Here is a 21790-nt window from a genome sequence, read left to right as displayed (position 1 = left end):
TCACACGGGATCGGGGTGAGCTGGCAAGGTGGATACAGAACTGGCTAGGTCATAGAAGGCATAGGGTAGCAATGGAAGAGTGCTTTTATGATTGGAGGGCTGTGATTAGTGGTGTTCCGCAGGGATCAGTGCTGGGACCTTTGCTGTTCGTAGTATATATAAATGATTTGGAGGAAAATGTAACTGGTCTGATTAGTAAGTTTGCAGACAACACAAAGGTTGGTGGAATTGTGGATATCGATGAGGACTGTCGAGAGGATACAGCAGGATGTAGATCATTTGGAGACTTGGGCGGAGAGATGGTAGATGGAGTTTAATCCGGACAAATGTGAGGTAATGCATTTTGGAAGGCCTAATGCAGGTAGGGAATATACGGTGAATGGTAGAACCATCAAGAGTATTGACAGTCAGAGAGATCTCGGTGTACAGGTCCGCAGGTCACTGAAAGGGGCAACACAGGTGGAGAAGGTAGTCAAGAAGGCCATACGTCATGTTTGCCTTCATTGGCCGGGGCATTGAGTGTAAGAATTGGCAAGTCATGTTGCAGCTGTATAGAACCTTAGTTAGGCCACACTTGGAGTATAGTGTTCAATTCTGGTCGCCACACTACCAGAAGGATATGGAGGCTTTAGAGAGGGTGCAGAAGAGATTTACCAGGATGTTGCCTGGTATGGAGGGCATTAGCTGTGAGGAGTGGTTGAATAAACTCTGTTTGTTCTCACTGGAACAATGGAGGTTGAGGGCGACCTGATAGAGGTCTACAAAATTATGAGGGGCATAGACAGAGTGGATAGTCAGAGTCTTTTCCCCAGGATAGAGGGGTCAATTACTAGGGGGCATAGGTTTAAGGTGCGAGGGACAAAGTTTAGAGGAGATGTACAAGGCAAGTTTTTTTTTTTTTACACAGAGGGTAGTTGGTGCCTGGAACTCTCTGCCGGAGGAGGTGGTGGAAGCAGGGACGATAGTGACATTTAAGGGGCATCTTGAAAAATACATCAATAGGATGGGAATAGAGGGATACGGACTGCGGAAGTGTAGAAGATTTTGGTTTAGACGGGCAGCATGTTCGGCACAGGCTTGGAGGGCCGAAGGGCCTGTTCCTGGGCTGTACTTTTCTTTGGCGGCACGGTAGCATAGTGGTTAGCACAATTGCTTTACAACTCCAGGGTCCCAGGTTCGATTCCTGGCTTGGGTCACTGTCTGTGCGGAGGCTGCACGTTCTCCCCGTGTCTGTGTGGGTTTCCTCTGGATGCTCCGGTTTCCTCCCACAGTCCAAAGATGTGCAGGTTAGGTAGATTGGCCATGATAAATTGCCCTTAGTGTCCAAAAAAGGTAGGTAGAGTTGCTGGGTTACGGGGATAGGGTGGAGGAGGGGGCTTAGGTTGGATGCCCTCGTGCAGACTCGATGGGCCTAATGGCCTCCTTCTGCACTGTAAATTCTATGATTCTATGTTTGTTCTTAATTTCACCATGCGTCCCAGCCAACGGACAATCCATGCCACCAGCCGGATTTGGGGGGGACTCTCTCTTTCTCTCTCTCTTTCTCTCTCTCTTTCTCTCTCTTTCTCTCTCTCTCTTTCTCTCTCTCTCTTTCTCTCTCTCTCTTTCTCTCTCTCTCTTTCTCTCTCTCTCTTTCTCTCTCTTTCTCTCTCTTTCTCTCTCTTTCTCTCTCTTTCTCTCTCTTTCTCTCTCTTTCTCTCTCTTTCTCTCTCTTTCTCTCTCTTTCTCTCTCTCTCTCTCTCTCTCTCTCTCTCTCTCTCTCTCTCTCACCCCCCCCCCCCCCACCACCACCGCCATTAACATCTCCTAGGCACCCCTCCACCTCAAACAAAGTAAATCAAAACCTCTCCACCCTACCCTGCCACCATAAAGTACCCCACTTTCCACAATTTCCCACCCCCACCAAGTACCCGTATTCAAAACAAGGGCATCAAAACACCTAGTTTAACAGGGGAAAAAAAACAGGAAAATACAACCTTATCACAACATTTGTCCCTAACTAACCCCAACTGCCAAAAGCAACAAAGTCTCTCTTCCACTATCCTCAATCCAGTCCCAGTCTCTCTGCCTTTACAAACACCTCCACCGTCACAAAGAAATGGTTGCTTCTTGAGCCTCAATTTCGCCAGGTAGACCACTCCGAAACGTACCCCACTCTTGTACAATGCTGCCGTTGAACTGTTAAAGGCCGCCCATCCCTTCGCCAGGTCCACCGTAAGATCCTGGTAAATACGCAGCTGACAGAGGTTGTTATTTTTTGAGTTGCTGATAGATTAACAGTAAAGCATGCTGTACTGTTCCTTAACTTCGGGAGTACCCTGTACTGAACTAGTATAACTATATTTTTCTAGATCATACACCAGACCTTTCTGTCTCTGCGTGGGACTGCAATTCTGTGGTGAATTTGGAACAGCTTTGTGCTATAAATTCATGCCCCCTAATAACCAGATTAAAACTTCCTCCGATCATTTCACATGTGGAATCCTTGGAGCACGGTAGCATAGTGGTTAGCAATGTTTTTTCACAGCACCAAGGCCCTTGGTTCGATTCCCGCTTGGGTCATTGTCTGTGCAGAATCTGCACATTCTCCACGTGTCTGTGTGGGTTTCCTCCGGTTTCCTCCCACACGTCTCAAAAGTCATGCTTGTTAGATGAATTGGACATTCTTAATTCTCCCTCCATATACCTGAATAGGCGCAATAGTGTGGCAACCATACTATCTTCCACGTGAGTTCACTTCAGCCATTATCACAGCGGTCTACATCCGACCCCAGGCAGAAGTGAGGATGGCGCTGGATGAACTGTACACAGTCATAAACAACTATGAAACAGAACACCCGGAGGCCTTGTTCATTGTGGCCAGAGACTTCAACAAAGCCAACCTCAAGAGTGTACTGCCAAAATTCCACCAGCACATCTCCTGTCCCACCAGGGGCGACAACACTCTTGACCACTGCTACTCAAAAATCAAGGGCGCCTACCGTTCCATCCCCCGACCGCACTTTGGGAAATCAGACCATAAGACTGTGTTCCTTCTCCCGGCTTACAAGCAGAAACTCAAGCGGGAGAATTGACAGACATCTTTAACCTATCCCTACTCCACTCCGAGGTCCCCACCTGCTTCAAGAAGACCACCATCATACCGGTATATCAGAAGAACCAGACAACATGCCTCAGTGACTACCGCCCGGTGGCCCTGACGTCAGTTGTAATGAAGTGCTTCGAGAGGCTGATCATGAAGCGCATCACCTCCATACTCGCGGAACGCCTTGACCCACTTCAATTCGCATACCGTCGCAACCGGTCCACATCAGACGCCATTTCCCTGGCCCTACACTCATCCCTAGAGCATCTCGAAAACAAGGACTCCTACATCAGACTCCTATTTATTGACTACAGCTCCGCCTTCAACACCATAATCCCAGCCAAGCTCATATCAAAGCTCCAAAACCTAGGACTTGGCTCTCCACTCTGCAACTGGATCCTTGACTTTCTGACCAACAGACCACAGTCAGTAAGAATGAACACCAACACCTCCTCCACAATAATCCTCAATACCGGTGCCCCGCAAGGCTGCGTACATAGCCGCCTACTCTACTCCCTGTACACACACAACTGCGTGGCAAAACTTGGTTCCAGCTCCATCTACAAGTTTGCTGACGATACGACCATAGTGGGCCGGATCTCGAATAACGACGAGTCCGAATACAGGAGGGAGATAGAGAACCTAGTGGAGTGGTGTAACGACAACAATCTCTCCCTCAATGCCAGCAAAACTAAAGAGCTGGTCATCGACTTCAGGAAGCAAAGTACTGTGCACACCCCATCAGCATCAACGGAGCCGAGGTGGAGATGGTTAGCTGTTTCAAATTCCTAGGGGTGCACATCACCAAAAATCTATCCTGGTCCACTCACGTCGACGCTATCACCAAGAAAGCACAACAGCGCCTATACTTTCTCAGGAAACTAAGGAAATTCGGCATGTCCACATTAACCCTTACCAACCTTTACTGATGCACTATAGAAAGCATCCTATCGGGCTGCATCACAGCCTGGTATGGCAGCTGCTCGGCCCAGGACCGCAAGGAACTTCAGAGAGTCGTGAATACCGCCCAGTCCATCACACGAACCTGCCTCCCATCCATTGATTCCATCTACACCTCCCGCTGCTGGGGGAAAGCGGGCAGCATAATCAAGGATCCCTCCCACCCGGCTTACTCACTTTTTCAACTTCTTCCATTGGGCAGGAGATTCAGAAATCTGAGAACATGTACGAATAGACTCAAAAGCAGCTTCTTCCCCACTGTCACCAGACTCCTAAATGACCCTCTAATTGACTGACCTCATTAACACTACACACTATGCTTCAACCGATGCCAATGCTTATGTAGTTACATTGTATATCTTGTGTTGCCCTATTATGTATTCTCATGTATTTTCTTGAATTTTGTTTAATTCCCTTTTCTTCCATGTACTGAATGATCTGTTGAGCTGCTTGCAGAAAAATACTTTTCACTGTACCTCGGTACACATGACAATAAACAAATCCAATCCAATCCAACTAGGGGATTTTCACAGTAACTTCATTGCAGTGTTAATGTAAGTCTACTTGTGACACTAATAAAGATTATTATTATCCAGAAAAAGGCAAAGTGTGATGTTATCATTTTAGTAGGAAAAATTAAAAAATATATATTTTTGAATGGGAAAAGACTGGGAAATATATAACAACCTTGACACAGAAGATGCTGAAAAAATGTTTCCCCTGGCGTAGGAATTTAGAATATAGGGTCACAGTCTCAGAATCAAGGTTTGGCCATTTAGAACTGAGATGAAGACAAATGTCTTCACTCAAAGGGTTGGAGAATCTTTGGAATGTTCTTCCCCAGCAAGTTACGGATGACCGATCATTAAATATTCAAGACGGGCCGATAATGTTTTGGGTATATGGAGATTGTGTGGGTAGGTGGCATTGAGGTAGAAGGTTAGTAATGATCTACGGGCCAGTTGGTCCTTTCCAGCTCTTGTGGTCATCAGTCTACAGTGGATTGAAGTCCAGGTTCCAGAGGTGAACGGCAATTGTCTGATCTACTCAGTTCATAACAGCTCTGGAAACACCAGGCAGGCTTGAACCCTTTCCATGAAGCCTCATCTGCCCAGATTGATCAAAATGAAGCTAATAATGAATTTACTTGGAACATGATCATAAACTGTCAAGGGTTCTCGATCATTCAAGTGGAATAAATCCTGTAAGATCCAGTTGTGCAGTACTTGAAATCTTCCAGAATTGGCTGAACCAAGTTATGCTGAGTTCTAATGTGTGTGGTTCCCAGCAAGGATTTAACTGTCTTTTGCATATATCTCTCAATTGTAATTGCACTGTGACTTCACAAATGGTCTTTACCAAGTGCTAAGTGAAAAACCCTTGTACTTAAAATATGTTACTTGGCAACCAAGGGAAAACTAACCACTACCATCATGGGACTGAGTTTCTGGCTGCAAGCCAATTTGCCTGTAAAATGCCAGTTATAACTGTTAGGGGTTGATTCAACAGAATCATCTGTTGGAGATGAAGTTTTCAACATATGTATTTAATATTGGACAAGATGTACAGGATAAGTGGATTGGCCGTGCTAAATTGCCCCTTAGTGTCCGGGGTTGTTTAAATTATGGGATTGTGTGCAGACTCGATGGAGCGAATGGCCTCCTTCTGCACTGCAGGGATTCTATGAAACTAGTGGTCAAACGTGGAATAAGCCTGGTGATGATGATTAAACTTCACTGGATAAACATGCTGAGGCTTCAGGAGAAGCCACCTTAGAAGTGCAAAATAAAGAAATAGCCAGAGCTACTTTACCTTACTTTTACTTTTCCTGTAGTCAAATAATAGTGATGACATTTGCATTAATTTGTTTACTCAGTTTGCAAAAGTAAACTTGGGTTCTACCAATTTAAACCATGTAGTATTCCACCTTAAAAATCATCTTTTGTCATTTTACAGACAGCTAGTACTTGATGGCCATTGGGATGAGGTGCTTCAGTTCATCCAACCACTTGAGTGTATGGAAAAATTTGATGCTAAAAGGTTAGTTCATTTTCTTTTTTCTTGATTTATCTCCTTCTAAATAAACTTTGTTGAATTAACAATCTCCTTGCATTTCAGATATCTACCGTGGACACAGTTGTTCAAAACTATATTTCTTCTCATTCATTTTGAAAACTGCTCCATTTATACTAGAGAGTCAGTTGGCATATAGATTGGCCAAGAAAAGTAATAGGTCTGAGGATTGGGAGCAATTTAGAATTCAGCAAAGAAGGACACAGGATTGATTAAGAAAGGGAAAATACTGTATGAAAGTAAGCTTGCAAGGAACATAAAGACTGACACTAAGAGTGTCTATGTGAAGAGAAAGAGATTGGTAAAGACAAATGTAGGCTCTCTACAGACAGGAACAGGGGCATGCATATTGAGGGACAATGAAATGGCTCAGTGATTGAATACATACTTTGGTTCTGGCTTCACAAAAGACACAAATCCGATACCAGAAATGTTGGAGAATTAAATGTTTAGTGAGAGGGAAGAACTGAGGGAGATCAATATTAGTAGAGAAATGGTGCTGGGAAAATTGAGTGGATTGAAGGTGGTTAAATCCCAAGGGCCTGATGAGCTGCATCCCAGAGTGCTTAAGGAGTTGGCTCTGGAAATAGTGGATGCATTGGTGGTCATCTTCTGGGATTCTATAGATTCTGGAACAGTCCCTGAGGATTGGAGGGTAGCTAATGCCACTCCAATATTCAAAAAGGGAGGTGGAGAGAAAGCAGAGAATTATAGACCAGTAAGCCTAACATCGGTAGTGGGGAAAATTCTTGAATCCATCATCAAGGACTTTATAGCGGAACATTTAGAAAGCAGTGGCAGGGTCAGTCAGAGTCAGCATGAAGGGGAAATCATGCTTGACAAATCTGTTGGAATTCTTTGAAGATGTAACCAATGCGGTTGATAAGGGAGAGCTAGTCGATGTGGTATATTTGGACTTTCAGAAGCCATTTGACAAAGTCCCGCATAGTGGGCAGCACGGTAGCATAGTGGTTAGCACAGTTGCTTCATAGTTCCAGGGTCCCAGGGTCGATTGCCGGCTTGGGTCACTGTACGGAGTATGCACATTCTCCCTGTGTCTGCGTGGGCTTCCTCCAAGTGTTCCGGTTTCCTCTCATAGTCCAAAGATGTGCAGGTTAGGTGGATTGGCCATGCTAAATTGCACTTTGTGTTCAAAAAGGTTGGGTGGGTTGATGGGGATAGGGTGGAGTGTGGGCTTGGTAGGGTGCTCTTTCCAAGGGCCGGTGCAGAGCTGATGGGCCGAATGCCCTCCTTTTGCACTGTAAATTGTATGATTATTGTGCATAATTAAAATGCATGGGATTGGGGGAAGTGAAATGGATAGAAAGCTGGTTGGCAGAGAAGAAACAAAGAGTAGGAATTAATGGTTCCTTTTCAAATTGCCAGGCAGTAACTAGTGGAGTGCCACAGGGATCGGTGCTGGGACCCCAGCTATTCACAATACATATTAATGATTTGGATGAGGGGAAAAAATGTAACATCTCACAGTTTGCAGATGATACCAAGTAGGGTGGGAGGGTGAACTGTGACGAGGATGCAGAAATCCTACAGCATGATCTGGATAGGTTGGACGAGTGGGCAAATCAATGGCAGATGCAGTATAATTTGGATAAGAACATCAGAACTAGGAGCAGGAGTAGACCATCTGGTCCCTCGAGCCTGCTCCACCATTCAATGAGATCATGGCTGATCTTTTGTGGACTCAGCTCCACTTTCCGGCCCGAACACCATAATCCTTAATCCCTTTATTCTTCAAAAAACGATCTATCTTTACCTTAAAATCATTTAATGAAGGAGCCTCAACTGCTTCACTGGGCAAGGAATTCCATAGATTCACAGCCCTTTGGGTGAAGAAGTTCCTCCTAAACTCAGTCCTAAATCTACTTCCCCTTATTTTGAGGCTATGCCCCCTAGTTCTGCTTTCACCCACCAATGGAAACAACCTGCCTGCATCTATCCTATCTATTGCCTTCATAATTTTTAATGATTCTATAAGATCCCCCCTCATTCTTCTAAATTCCAACGAGTACAGTCCCAGTCTGCTCAACCTCTCCTCGTAATCCAACCCTTTCAGCTCTGGGATTAACCTCGTGAATCTCCTCTGCACACCCTCCAATGCCAGTACGTCCTTTCTCAAGTAAGGAGACCAAAACTGAACGCAATACTCCAGGTGTGGCCTCACTAACACCTTATACAATTGCAGCATAACCTCCCTAGTCTTAAACTCCATCCCTCTAGCAATGAAGGACAACATTTCATTCGCCTTCTTAATCACCTGTAAACCAACTTTCTGTGACCCCTGAACGAGCACACCCAGGTCTCTGCACAGCAGCATGTTTTAATATTTTATCATTTAAATAATAATCCCGTTTGCTGTTATTCCTACCAAAATGGATAACCTCACATTTGTCAACATTGTATTCCATCCGCCAGACCCAAGCCCATTCACTTAACCTATCCAAATCCCTCTGCAGACTTCCAGTATACTCTGCACTTTTCGCTTTACCACTCATCTTCATGTCATCTGCAAACTTAGACACATTGCCCTTGGTCCCCAACTCCAAGTCATCTATGTAAATTGTGAACAATTATGGGCCCAACACTGATCCCTGAGGGACACCACTAGCTACTGATTGCCAACCAGAGAAACACCCATTAATCCCCACTCTTTGCTTTCTATTAATTAACCAATCCTCTACTTTACCCTTAATGCCATGCATCTTTACCTTGTGCAGCAACCTTTTGTGTGGCACCTTGTCAAAGGCTTTCTGGAAATCCAGATATACCACATCCATTGGTTCCCTGTTATCGACTGCACTGGTAATGTCCTCAAAAAATTCCACTAAATTAGTTAGGCACGACCTGCCCTTTATGAACCCATGCTGCGTCTACCCAATGGGAAAATTTCTATCCAGATGCCTCGCTATTTCTTCCTTGACGATAGATTCCAGCATCTTCCCTACTACTAAAGTTAAGCTTACTGGCCTGTAATTACCCGCTCTCTGCCTACCTCCTTTTTTAGACAGTGGTGTCACATTTGCTAATTTCCAATCCACCGGGACCACCCCAGAGTCTAGTGAATTTTGATAAATTTACACTAGTGCATTTGCACTTTCCCTAGCCATCTCTTTTAGCACTCTGGGATGCATTCCATCAGGGCCAGGAGACTTGTCTACCTTTGTCTACCTTTAGCCCCATTAGCTTGCTCTCAAGGTCCTCCCCTGTCACAGCCTCATTTCTATCAGTCACTGGCATGTTATTTGTGTCTTCCACTGTGAAGACCGACCCAAAAAACTTGTTCAGTTCCTCAGCCATTTCCTCATTTCCCATTATTAAAACTCCCTTCTCATCCTCTAAAGGACCAATATTTACCTTAGCCACACTTTTTTGTTTTACATATTTGTAGAAACTTTTACTATTTTTATATTCTGAGCAAGTTTACTTTCAAAATCTATCTTACTCTTCTTTATAGCTTTTTCAGTAGCTTTCTGTTGCCCCCTAAAGATTTCCCAGTCCTCTAATCTCCCAGCAATCTTTGCCACTTTATATGCTTTTTCCTTCAATTTGATACTCTCCCTTATTTCCTTAGATATCCCCGGTCGGTTTTCCCTCTTTCTACCGTCCTTCCTTATTGTTGGTATAAACCTTTGCTGAGCACTGTGAAAAATCACTTGGGAGGTTCTCCACTGTTCCTCAACTGTTCCACCATAAAGTCTTTGCTCCCAGTCTACCTTAGCTAGTTCTTCTCTCATCCCATTGTAATCTCCTTTGTTTAAGCACAAAACACTAGTATTTGATTTTACCTTCTCACCTTCAATCTGTATTTTAAATTCCACCATATTGTGATCGCTCCTTCCGAGAGGATCCCTGACTATGAGATCATGAAGCAATCCTGTCTCATTACACAGGACAAGATCTAGGACCGCTTGTTCCCTCGTAGGTTCCATTACATACTGTTCTAGGAAACTATTGCAGATACATTCTATAAACTCCTCCTCAAGGCTGCCTTGACTGACCTGGTTAAACCAATCGACATGTAGATTTAAATCCCCCATGATAACTGCTGTACCATTTCTACATGCATCAGTTATTTCTTTGTTTATTGCCTGCCCCACCATAACGTTACTATTTGGTGGCCTATAGACTACTCCTATCAGTGACTTTTTCGCCTTACTATTCCTGATTTCCACCCAAATGGATTCAACCTTATCCTCCATAGCACCGATGTCATCCCTTACTATTGCCCCGATGTCGTCCTTAAATAACAGAGCTACTATCCACTCTGTCCTTCCGAATAGTTTGATATCCTCGGATATTTAACTCCCAGTCGTGACCATCCTTTAACCATGTTTCAGTAATGGCCACTAAATCATAGTTATTCACGATGATTTGCGCCATCAACTCATTTACTTTATTCCGAATACTACGAGCATTCAGGTAAAGTACACTTATTTTGATTTTTTTACCTCCGTTTTGAATCTTAACATCTCCAGTTTTATTCCTTTTAGTATTACTGGGCCTATTCACTGAGCTCTCTTCAGTCACTGTACCTTGTACTGTCACCCTTTTTGATTTTTGACTATGGCTTCTCTGCCTTACACTTTCCCCCTTACTTCCTTTTGCTTCTGTCCCTGTTTTACTACCTTCCAACTTCCTGCATCGATTCCCATCCCCCTGCCACATTAGTTTAAACCCTCCCCAACAGCTCTACAACCCCCCCCCCAAGGACATCGGTTCCAGTCCTGCCCAGGTGCAGACCGCCCGGTTTATACTGGTCTCACCTCCCCCCAGAACCGGTTCCAATGCCCCAGAAATTTGAATCCCTCCCTCTTGCACCATCTCTCGAGCCACACATTCATCCTATCTATCCTGACATTCCTACTCTGACTAGCTTGTGGCACTGGTAGAAATCCTGAGATTACTACCTTTGAGGTCCTACTTTTTAGTTTAACTCCTGACTCCCTGAATTCAGCTTGTAGGACCTCATCCCGTTTTTTACCTATATCGTTGGTGCCTATGTGCACCACGACAGCTGGCTGTTCACCCCCTTCCCCCCCCCCCCCCCCCCAGAATGTCCTGCAGCCGCTCCGAGACATCCTTGACCCTTGCACCAGGGAGGCAACATACCATCCGGGAGTCTCGATTGCGTCCGCAGAACCGCCTGTCGATTGAGTCCCCTATCACTATAGCCCTGCCATTTTTCTTCCTCCCCTGCTGCGCAGCAGAGCCAGCCGCGGTGCCATGAACCTTGCTGCTGCTGCCTTCCCCTGGTGATCCATCTCCCTGAACAGTATCCAAAGCAGTATAAGTGTGAGGTTATTCACTTCAAAAGCAAAAACAGGAAGGTAGATTACTACCTGAATGGTTGTAAATTGGGAGAGAGTAGTGTGCAGCGGGACCTGGGTGTTCTTGTGCACCAGTCGTTGAAGGTAAGCATGCAGGTGCAGCAGGTGGCAAAGAAGGCTAATAGTATGTTGGTCTTCATTGCGAGAGGTTTCGAGTACAGAAGCAGGGATGTGTTGCTGCAATTATACAGGGCCTTAGTGAGGCCACACCAAGAATATTGTGTGCAGTTTTGGTCTCCTCTTTTGAGGAAGGATGTTCTTGCTCTTGAAGAGTGCAGCGAAGATTTACCAGACTGATTCCAGGGATGGCGGGACGATAATATGAGGAGAGATTGATTAGGTTAGGATTATTCTTGCTGGAGTTCAGAAAAATGAGGGGGATCTCATAGTGACTTATAAAATTCTAACAGGACTTGTAAGGGTTTCTTTCTCTTTACTCCACTTACAGGCCGGTGTTTGGGGGTCTGCCGATAGCTGTGAGTGTCTCTCTCCTACACGCTGGGGAATGCCGCACTGGGGCAACTCTGCAGGAGAGAGAGTGCGCTGAACCAGGCTCACCGTTTATATCTAACCGGTACCCTGATACTTGTATCACACAGCTATCCCAGAACCACCACCAAGGCCTGGGTGATTCTCTCTCTTGTCGGTGGGACAAACTGCCACCCTGTACCTACTCCACTCGAGTAGTTCCCCATGAGAGAGAAAAAGAGAGATCACGCTGTTTATGCCTAACCAGTAGTCTCCCTTGAGTGAGCGTTTCGAGGCGCCCAGATCACTCTTGATTCACGATTCCGGAATTATGGTCGAGGATAAACGTTGTGACTTTGCCAGAGCGTGTCAGTGAGAGGGAAAGAAAGGAACAAGACAGATTCCAAACGAGTTTCAAACTTATAATTTACTTAACAACACCAAAATCAACCTCTCCAATATCCCATCACACATGAATAAAACTTATGCTTTATCTTAGTACTTTTCTCCCGTAGTAATAACGGACACAGCGAAAATCTTCCTTTACACAATTTCTTTCAGATGAGCAAAAGATTACCGGAGTTTAAAACGCTACCTCCCTCCCTTGCCTCTACTCCTATCTTAGTTCTGGAACTTCAACAAGTTGGCTGGGGATACTTACAATCCTAGCCCTGTCATCTCCGTGTGCTTTCTTCCTTGGGTTGAAAAAGGTGCCGGCTGATCTTCCCTCGTGTCACGATTCTACCTACCTCAAAACTCTCTCCTGTCCCCCCCAGCATGTCTCTTTTTAAAGTCAATTTCAAAAGGCTAACTCCGCCCCCTAAGCAATTTCAAGGACAATGGATTTCTGGACACTGGCACTTTCGGTTTTGGCTGAAACTACCTTGCCCTGTTGCTTGTCGATTTCAATGTCCTGTTTAATGCTTGTCGGCCAGTTTTAACAAACTGTTAATGTTTGTCCGGAGCTTCCTGAACGATATCCCATCCACAGGTTAGGTCTTTTGTTTTCTGTTATGGGGCCGATTTGCGTGGCCATTGTCTCCGTGCTGGGCTGTTTTCTTCTCGTCTGCTGATCTCCATCTCCCTTTGTTCTTCTGGGGATTAGATCACCGGTGTGTCTGTGTCTTTGCTGCACCGGGATTCCTGTGGCTCGCACCTTTCCTGAGCCCAATCCACAGGCAGGTTAGGTTAGTCCTGCCGAGCCTTCTGGAAGGTTTTGTCAGCTAGCAGCCAGAGTTGGCCACTTTAAAATGTCAGGTTTCTCCTGAGTCCTTTTAAAAATATGGAGGATTGCCCTGAAACTAGGGCAGCACGGTGGCGCAGTGGGTTAGCCCTGCACCTCACGGCGCTGAGGTCCCAGGTTCGATCCCGGCTCTGGGACACTGTCTGTGTGGAGTTTGCACATTCTCCCCGTGTCTGCATGGGTTTCGCCCCCACAATCCAAAAGATGTGCAGGTTAGGTGGATTGGCCACGCTAAATTGCCCCTGAATTGGAAAACGAATTGGGTACTCTAAATTTAAAAACAAAAAAAAGGATTGCCCTGAAACTTAGACTAGACAGGATAGATGCAGGTAAGATGTTCCCAATGGTGGGTGTGTCCAGAACCAGGGGGTCACAGTCTGAGGATTCAGGGTAAACCATATCGGACAGAGATAAGGTGACACTTCTTCACCCAAAGAGTGGTGAGCCTGTGGAATTCATTACCACAGGAAGTAGTTGATGCTAAAATATTGAATATATTCACGAGGCGGCTAGATATAGCACTTGGGGAGAATGGGATCAAAGGCTGTGGGGAGGAAGCAGGATTAGGCTATTAAGTTGGATGATCAGCCATGATCGTGATAAATGGCGGAGCAGGCTCGAAGGACCAAAAGGCCACCTCCTGCTCATATCTTCAATGTATCAATGTATGTATTTACACTGTTCTGCTCTTTCACTTGTCTACTCTTTCTGGTTTAGCCTTGCTACTGTTTGTGAGTTATGGAACAGGAATAATGGTGGCTCCTTTCCATTTTGACTGAAAAGAAAATTGGGACTGAGACTAGCTGGTTTATTCTAAGTCTAGACTAAAATTGCAGCTTGTTGTCTTGTGTTTGTAGGTTGGTGTAGCTAATCATTTTTATTAAGAATACCGCTGATGGTATCCCAAAATCCAGAAGGCTAACTTGGAATGCCAGTTCTTAATTTATTTTTCAGTTTCTAACATATGAGCAAAGGTATGCAAACCAGTATGAAAGGTCCAGTCCTGTTGTAATCATTCAAATTAAATGATGTTTATGAACAGGTAAAATACACAACACAGGCCACAATACAAAACAAAGCTACACTTAACGACTACACACTCTCACTATCCTTAAATTAACCCTGTTCCAAATCTACCCAGATGCCTAAATGTTCCTTGTCCAAAATCAATATCCCATGCTGTTTAACTCTGAGTTAACTCCAGCAACAAAAAAACAGTTACCTACCACCAACAAATTATATTTTTAATTTTGGGAGGCCTATCTCCTGATTAAGCATAGACTCAGATTTTCAAACAGCAACTTCTGCTGTAGAATTCTACTTTCACGAGAGCTTCACTTTCCAGCTGGGTATAGCTATGATCATAACTTAAAAACATTTATTCCATTCTTAAAGTTACAAAGTCGATAGAATGGATAGGGCATGCCCTTAATCCACCACATTGCTTGCTCCAAAAAACATTAACATTTAATCCAATTCATTGTCTCCACAAGAGAGACTTTCAAGATCCAAACTAGCAAGAAAAGAATTACATCTCACCTTGGGCTTGACCTGGCACTTGATCTTAGCCAAAATACTATTACCGTACGTGCTCACCAGCTGTTTGTCCTCCAGTCGAGAGCTATCCCTGCTACTGATGTACCATATTTCCCTTTTTTATCTCATTGTATTTAAGCAACTCATCTTTGAAGCCATGCTTATCAGCATGTAATTGGAACATGTTTTCTTATGTCTCCACTGAACTGATTCCTTCTCTATTTTAACACTTACAATTCTATACTCTATTGTTCTCCACTTTACCTCAAGTAAATATCTGTTTACCCTGCTGCTGAGCTAATTTGCATATCAGAAACTCTCCAGGCAGCTGCACTCTTATCAATTCCCTTTTTTTTACAATTCTTAAATCTTTACACTATTCGAGCTTCTTAACATTTGAAACTAGCACTTCATCTCTTGGTTTTAGTTTCCCTTTTTAAAAAAAAAAACAATAAATCGCAATGAAGATCCATCTACAATTTATGATACCTGTTTGCAGCATAGTTAGAACTCGATACCAAATTTTCAATCCATGATGCGTAATTTTTAAGAAAAACAGCTGAAACAGTATTCTCAAAAATCAATTGGAGTACTCAACTGCATTTATTTATTAAATGGACTACTTTTCTAACTGTTCTTTCTGCCCCTCAATTGTAATTTAACATGTATTCTAGCAAATGAGTCACTTACTTGATCCTTTTGACATGCTCATCCTGTACGAACAGTATATGTGGTTGTCAGGCTAACTAGCAGATTAATCAACTTTAAATTTAAGACGTTTGTATACAAGTAGATGGAAGCTGAAGGAGTTATCTAAATTTCACAGCTTTTAATGTTTGGTATTAAAAATGTACTGTTAAAATTCTAGTTGGTGATTGCATGTGTGAAAGCATACTTATAATGGAAGAATTGTAGCCTACGTTCTGTCTAATTTGTGATCTAATTTCTAATAATTTCTTCATTATCTTGTGAGAATGTTACACCATTACTCATTTTGTTTTTTATAAAATTTTCCAATTAAGGGGCAATTTTGTGTGGCCAATCCACCTACCCTGCACATCTTTGGGTTATGGGGGTGAGACCCACGCAGACACGGGGAGACTGTGCAAACTCCACACAGACAGTGACCCGGGCCGGAATCGAACCCGGGTCCTCGGCACCCTGAGGCGGCAGTGCGAACCATTGTGCCACCCTTTTGTTAACCATTTTTATCGAGTAGAAAATCATTTAATCTAGTTAATCTGCTTTTCCAGATTCCGATATATTATTTTAAAACAGAAGTTTTTGGAAGCCTTGTGTGTGAACAATGCAGTGTCAGCAGATGATGAACCTCAACATGTAAGTGCTTGAACTAATGTCATGTAGAATTCTGTGTAGTAAGATGAAATGACAAATGAATCATTTTTAACACAAGGTTCAAATATAATTGCCCTCAGGAGCCTTTAGTATCTGTCCCCTGTAAAGTTAAGTTTACTGATTATTTAGTTACTTAAATTCTTGTAACCTTGGTGTTTTATTTGATTCTGAGCTGGGCTTCTGATTTTCCTTTCCTATCACAAACTCTGCCTTTTCACTTCTGTAAGATCACACTTGTCTCGCTTGATGCAGAGCTTAAAAACCCTTACTTGTTGCCACTTCCAGACTCACCTGTTTCATTGTGTTTCGGCTGGTGTCCTGTCCATCAGAAAGTTCAAATCATCCATTCAACTGTCTAGGCTCTATGCCTTGAAATTCCCACTCTCTACCTCTCAGCTGCTCCAGATCCCCCTCTTTTTACAAGATCCTTTTAAATCCAATCTTTTTTGAGCAATGTTTTAGCCACCCTTCTTAATATTTCTTTCTTTGACTTGGTGTTGATTTTCATTATGTTTACAATTAATTGAATTGCCTCAGGATACTTCTATATTAAAGTTGGTTGAGTAACAAACTTTGTAAACCAATTAACTAATAGTAACTATTTTAAATTGGACTATTTAGTTAATGGAGGAGATGTATACTTTTAAACTAATAGTCTTAAGCAACTGAGATGATGTCCTTAATAATTTTTCTAATGGAAAACCTGGAAAGGATGAAATGCGAATGTTTTCACAATTTCTATTCCATATACGGATGCTATTAATGATGGTTTGAAGACTATTTTCTACTACATATATAACCTGTTTAAGGAGAAAAATGGTCTTGGATTTGCCAATCTTAACTTTAATGTGCACACAGTAAGAAGTCTTACAACACCAGGTGTTGTAAGACTTCTTACTGTGCTCACCCCAGTCCAATGCCGGCATCTCCACGTTAATGTGCGCAAATTGAGCTAATCCTGTTAACCCAGATTATCTGCCTGTATTTGTTTGAGGCAAGAGGATAGTATCATTTTACAGGGTGGTCCCCCGATAGCCATTTAAAAAAAATGAAGAATTAGGAAACAATATGATCAGTCCTTTCTCATTCTAATCCCGCCATGTGATTGTAAACATAATCTGTTTTTAAAATTATTCATTTTCCTTGTGTGCGGACTTTGCACATTCTCCCCATGTCTGCGTGGGTTTCCTCTGGGTGCTGCGGTTTCCCCCCACAAGTCCCGAAAGACGTGCTGTTAGGTGAATTGGACATTCTAAATTCTCCCTCTGTGTACCCAAACAGATGCCGGAATGTGGCGACTAGGAGCTTTTCACAGTAACTTCATTGCAGTGTTAATGTAAGCCTACTTGTGACAATAAAGATTATTATTATTACAAGTTTTTCCTCAATTGCATACTTTGAGACAAGTAAAAGTTACAATAAGGATGGGCAGACCATAAATGTTTAAAATAAAATTAGGATTTTGGTTTGGATCTTCTGTTGAGAAGGGTATTACTTCTAGCATTATGAACATACTTTATAAAGTAAAACTAGACTTGTATTAAAATATACTTGCACTAAAAAACTCATAGATTTTTGGATATTATTTGTTTCAGCTGGAGTATACAATGCAAGAGGCTGTGAAGTGTTTACATGTACTAGAAGAATATTGTCCCTCCAAGGATGACTACAGCAAACTCTGCTTATTGCTTACCCTTCCTCGCTTAACAAACCATGCAGAATTCAAGGATTGGAACCCCAGCACTGCTCGTGTCCAATGCTTTGATGAGTCCTGTATCATGGTGGCAGAATTCATCCCCGCTGACAGAAAACTGAGTGAAGCTGGTTTCAAAGCCAGCAATAACAGATTATTTCAACTTGTCATTAAAGGCTTACTCTATGAGTCTTGTGTGGAATTCTGTCAGAGTAGAGCCACCGGTGAAGAAATTAGTGAGAGTGAAGTCCTGCTTGGAATTGATTTGCTGTGTGGAAATGGTTGTGATGATCTGGATTTGAGCCTTCTCTCGTGGCTTCAAAATTTATCACCTGATACTTTCTCCTGTGCTTTTGAACAAAAGGTTTTGAACATCCATACAGATAAACTTGTAAAACCCACAAGATCTTCATACTCTGATATTTTAACACCTCTAATTAATAAACTGTCTCCTTACCCATCATCACCAATGAGGCGCCCACAGTCTGCTGATGCATACATGTCACGTTCCTTGAACCCAGCTTTAGATGGTTTGTCGTATGGGCTGACTAGTCAGGAGAAGCGTAATGCTGATATAGTGAACAGAAGTTCTCCAATGTCTCATTCTTTTGCAAACTTTCATTATCCTGGCACGCAAAATCTTTCCAGAAGTCTCATGCTGGAAAACACGGATTGTCACAGCATATACGAGGAATCGCCAGAAAGGTTAGTTTATTTTTGTACTAATATGTTTATTACTTTTTGGATAAAAGGCTTTGTATTAACAGACGTATCTTGTGATATGTTAATCATTTGCAATAAATATGCCGTTAAAGTTTAGAATAAACCATTACAAATTTTACTGATTATATTTTCATATTTATACTTCCGGTTAGAAGTTGTGTACTGTCAAAGGTTTTTCAGCTTGCACTCATCAGGACCTACAAGAGAGCACCAAATTGCAAAGGGAGCAACCATTTGTAATGCACATGGAGAAATGTTAATATCCACCCTTTACTGAGGCAGTATAAAATTAGCATTCTTACAACTATCCTGGTGAGTGCAAGTCGAAAGGTTCAACCACATGTCTCTGTTAGCAATACTCCAAGTTCTGTACTACCAAGTAATTATTTATACTTTCCCAACATACTCATTTTTTGTTTGATAGAAAGAAGGTGGACTGATAAATTAGGAAGTATTCATAGGAATGCTGCAGTGAAGTACTGTATAAACTCCTTTTCCAGGCGAGTGGCCAGAGCTGGTGGGAATTAAAAAATGCCCATGTGAAAAACCAAAGTTCGAATCCTGGATAGGAAAGAAATGAACCTTGGCTCAGTGAAATCACTGGCTGCAGAGAAAAAGGAAACACAGTTCTGCGAGTAAATACTGAGTGAGTGTCTGCAGTTAAATTTCCAATCCCATCTCCAGTTCAGTTGAAAAATGATGTATGGCAAAACTGACAGTTTTTCCAGTTACAAAACTATGAGGTTGCAAAAGACTTGATGACCCTAAATCTGACGAGCAGAGAAAAAAAGACAGATTTTGAAAGCCTTAAATGTGCATTTGAACCCTGGAAACTATGTATTCAGCACTGGAGTTCAAAGTGAAAACAAGACCATTGAACAGTACATGACGGCAGTAATGCAGCTAACAGAATCACGTGAATTTGGACAGCTAAAAATGATCTGATTAAAGATTGGTCCTTTGAGTGAGAGACCCCATGATGAAAGAAAGAATACTGAAAGATGAAAAACTGATGCTAAAGAAAGGTATAGATCTGTCGTAAATTCAGAAGTTGTGAAACATCAGCCTGAGCATATGAATGGCAGGGGATGCATTAGTCTGAGAGATGGTGCAGGCAAAAAGAGCTGAGCAATTGCAGACAAAAAACAGAATGCAAATACTGCGGAGTGCAACATGCACAGCAAAAGGAGGATTGTCCAGTGTGGGGAAAGCACTGTTTTATCTGCAAAAAAGCAGGCTATTTTTGCCACAAATGTTTGCCAAGAAAGAAGCAAATCAAACTGATACAACTGGCCATTGGAGAGATTTCAGCAGATGAGCTTGATTTAAAAACTATACACCAATTGACTGTTACCATGATAACCGCAGAAGGAAAGTATCAAACGAACCAGAAGTGTCAGACGCATATGCGCCATGCTACATATTGACCTTCAAAGATCCGTGAAGTAGCTAAACATGGCAATCCAAAAATAAAGCCCTCAAAGTAAGACTGAGGCTATGTGATGGCACGATACTCCTACCGAGAAGACAAATTAATCTGACAACCCAATGAAATGGCAAGAAGGAAGATCTTGAGTTCCAGATCATAGATGGGACGCAACGGCCACTCCTCAGCTGAAGCAGCTTTTTTACCAAGCTGTGTGCGATCTGACCAGACAAAGTTCAGGGACAACACAAATGTACCAGGAGGAAAGAATGACCCACAACTCCACATTTGGCCACTCAAAGCGGGAGTTTAAAAAACTCGACCAAATATACCGGCACAACCGCAGGCATATCTGAACAAGTAGGCTGTTCCTTCTCGCCAATCGGCTGGATTGGGAGAAGGGATCTCACCATCTGTACCTAGTACAGAAGGACCATCAAGCCCCAAGGTCCACAAGCCCTATCAACAACAATGGGATAACAGTAGCCATGAAAGCAACAAGGGCCACAGGAGCAAGACTCTTCAGACAAAGAGCATCATCCAGAACAGTCAACGGCATGCATTCCATTAAGTGACGTGCATGATTTAAAGACGGTGCAATGCATGTGCAGAGACCAACTAGTTAAACAGTTGTTAATGCATGAGAATAGTGGGTAACAGAATCATGCTTGCCAATGTGTATTTTGTTCACGAGGAAAAAGGGGATGTTGGCATCTTTATTTCTATATGAAAGGGAGATGTTTGAGTTTTGAAATATAACAGGTGTCTGATTGACACCTCCAGCTTTCTTTAGTCATGTGACCATGCCATGTGGAGGCAGACACTTTGAGATCAGCAAAAGTCTCTCAGAAACCCACAAATGAAGACTTCTATCCTTATACTTGAAACAGCATCCAAACAGGCATTCTGTCATACTTTATCATGGAAGTAATTCTTGATGTGAAGAAACTCCCCCCAAATTTTCTAAAAATCAGCCTTAAATGTACCATTTATTAATTTAATTTTGTTCCCTTATTCTACTTGCCCAATTTAGTTTGAAGTAGTTCTCAAAATGGAAATTAAAATAACATCTCATATAAGAAAATTAAAGATGGTGTTGGGGAATCTTAATCCAATTAATCTTAAAGAAGCTCCTTACCATACTTTTACTGTATAATTGTAAAATGCATGTTGATTTTGATATCCCTTGCATGTTTCTTCTTTGTAGCACTTGCTTTCTGTCTTGTCACTCTTGGTGATGTTCTTTCCCCATTTACCATGATCCGTGTGTTTCTTTACATTTTATATAGATTTTTCTTTTAGTTAATTTTTTTATGGGTAGTGGTCTGGGCCACTATTTGTTGCCCTTGCCTAATTGGCCCTTGAGAAGGTAGTGGTAAATTGCTTTCTTGAACTATGTGGTGTAGCTACATGCGCAGTCCGATGGTTCGATCCTCTCTTGTTGGGGATAGTAATTGCCTGGCACTTGTGTGGCTTGTATGTTACTTGCCACTTATCATCCCAAACCTGAATGCTGCCCGGGTCTTTCTGGATATGGAGATTATTTTATGTCTTTCCTCTTTAGTTGCCATCTCTGTCTTTTCAGTCAAGTAGAGCCCTTGTCACTTAGGGTACTGGTCTGTATCTCAAATTCATTTTTGAACACCTCCCACTTATCATCCGTCCTTTTACCCATTAATTTGCCGAGTTTGCTTTGGGCAGTCTGTCATCCCATTGAAGTCAGGTATACCTAAATCTAGAATCTTGGCTGTATTGCAATTATCCCTTTAAATATTATGTGGAACTCATTCTGTTATTGCTATTTGATAAATGTTGGCTCATTACTCATTAATAAATCTAATGTGACTTGTCCCCTTGTTGGATCTAAGAAATATTACTGCAA

At 42.6% G+C, this 21790-nt stretch overlaps 1 protein-coding gene across 3 annotated transcripts in view; it reads left to right on the top strand.

Annotated features, from left to right (window-relative positions):
- Positions 1–21790, top strand: part of LOC119964802 (WD repeat-containing protein 47-like) — a 116699-nt gene that overhangs the window by 20173 nt on the left and 74736 nt on the right. For all 3 annotated transcript variants that reach the window (XM_038794809.1, XM_038794810.1, XM_038794808.1), the window contains 3 exons: positions 6002–6085; positions 15964–16048; positions 17662–18464. In XM_038794809.1, the coding sequence (XP_038650737.1) occupies positions 6002–6085; positions 15964–16048; positions 17662–18464 (972 nt within the window). The remainder of the gene's footprint in view (positions 1–6001; positions 6086–15963; positions 16049–17661; positions 18465–21790) is intronic.

Source organism: Scyliorhinus canicula, chromosome 4, assembly GCF_902713615.1.
Source record: "Scyliorhinus canicula chromosome 4, sScyCan1.1, whole genome shotgun sequence".
Lineage (NCBI taxonomy): Eukaryota > Metazoa > Chordata > Chondrichthyes > Carcharhiniformes > Scyliorhinidae > Scyliorhinus > Scyliorhinus canicula.
This window is presented reverse-complemented; position numbering and strand designations above follow the sequence as displayed.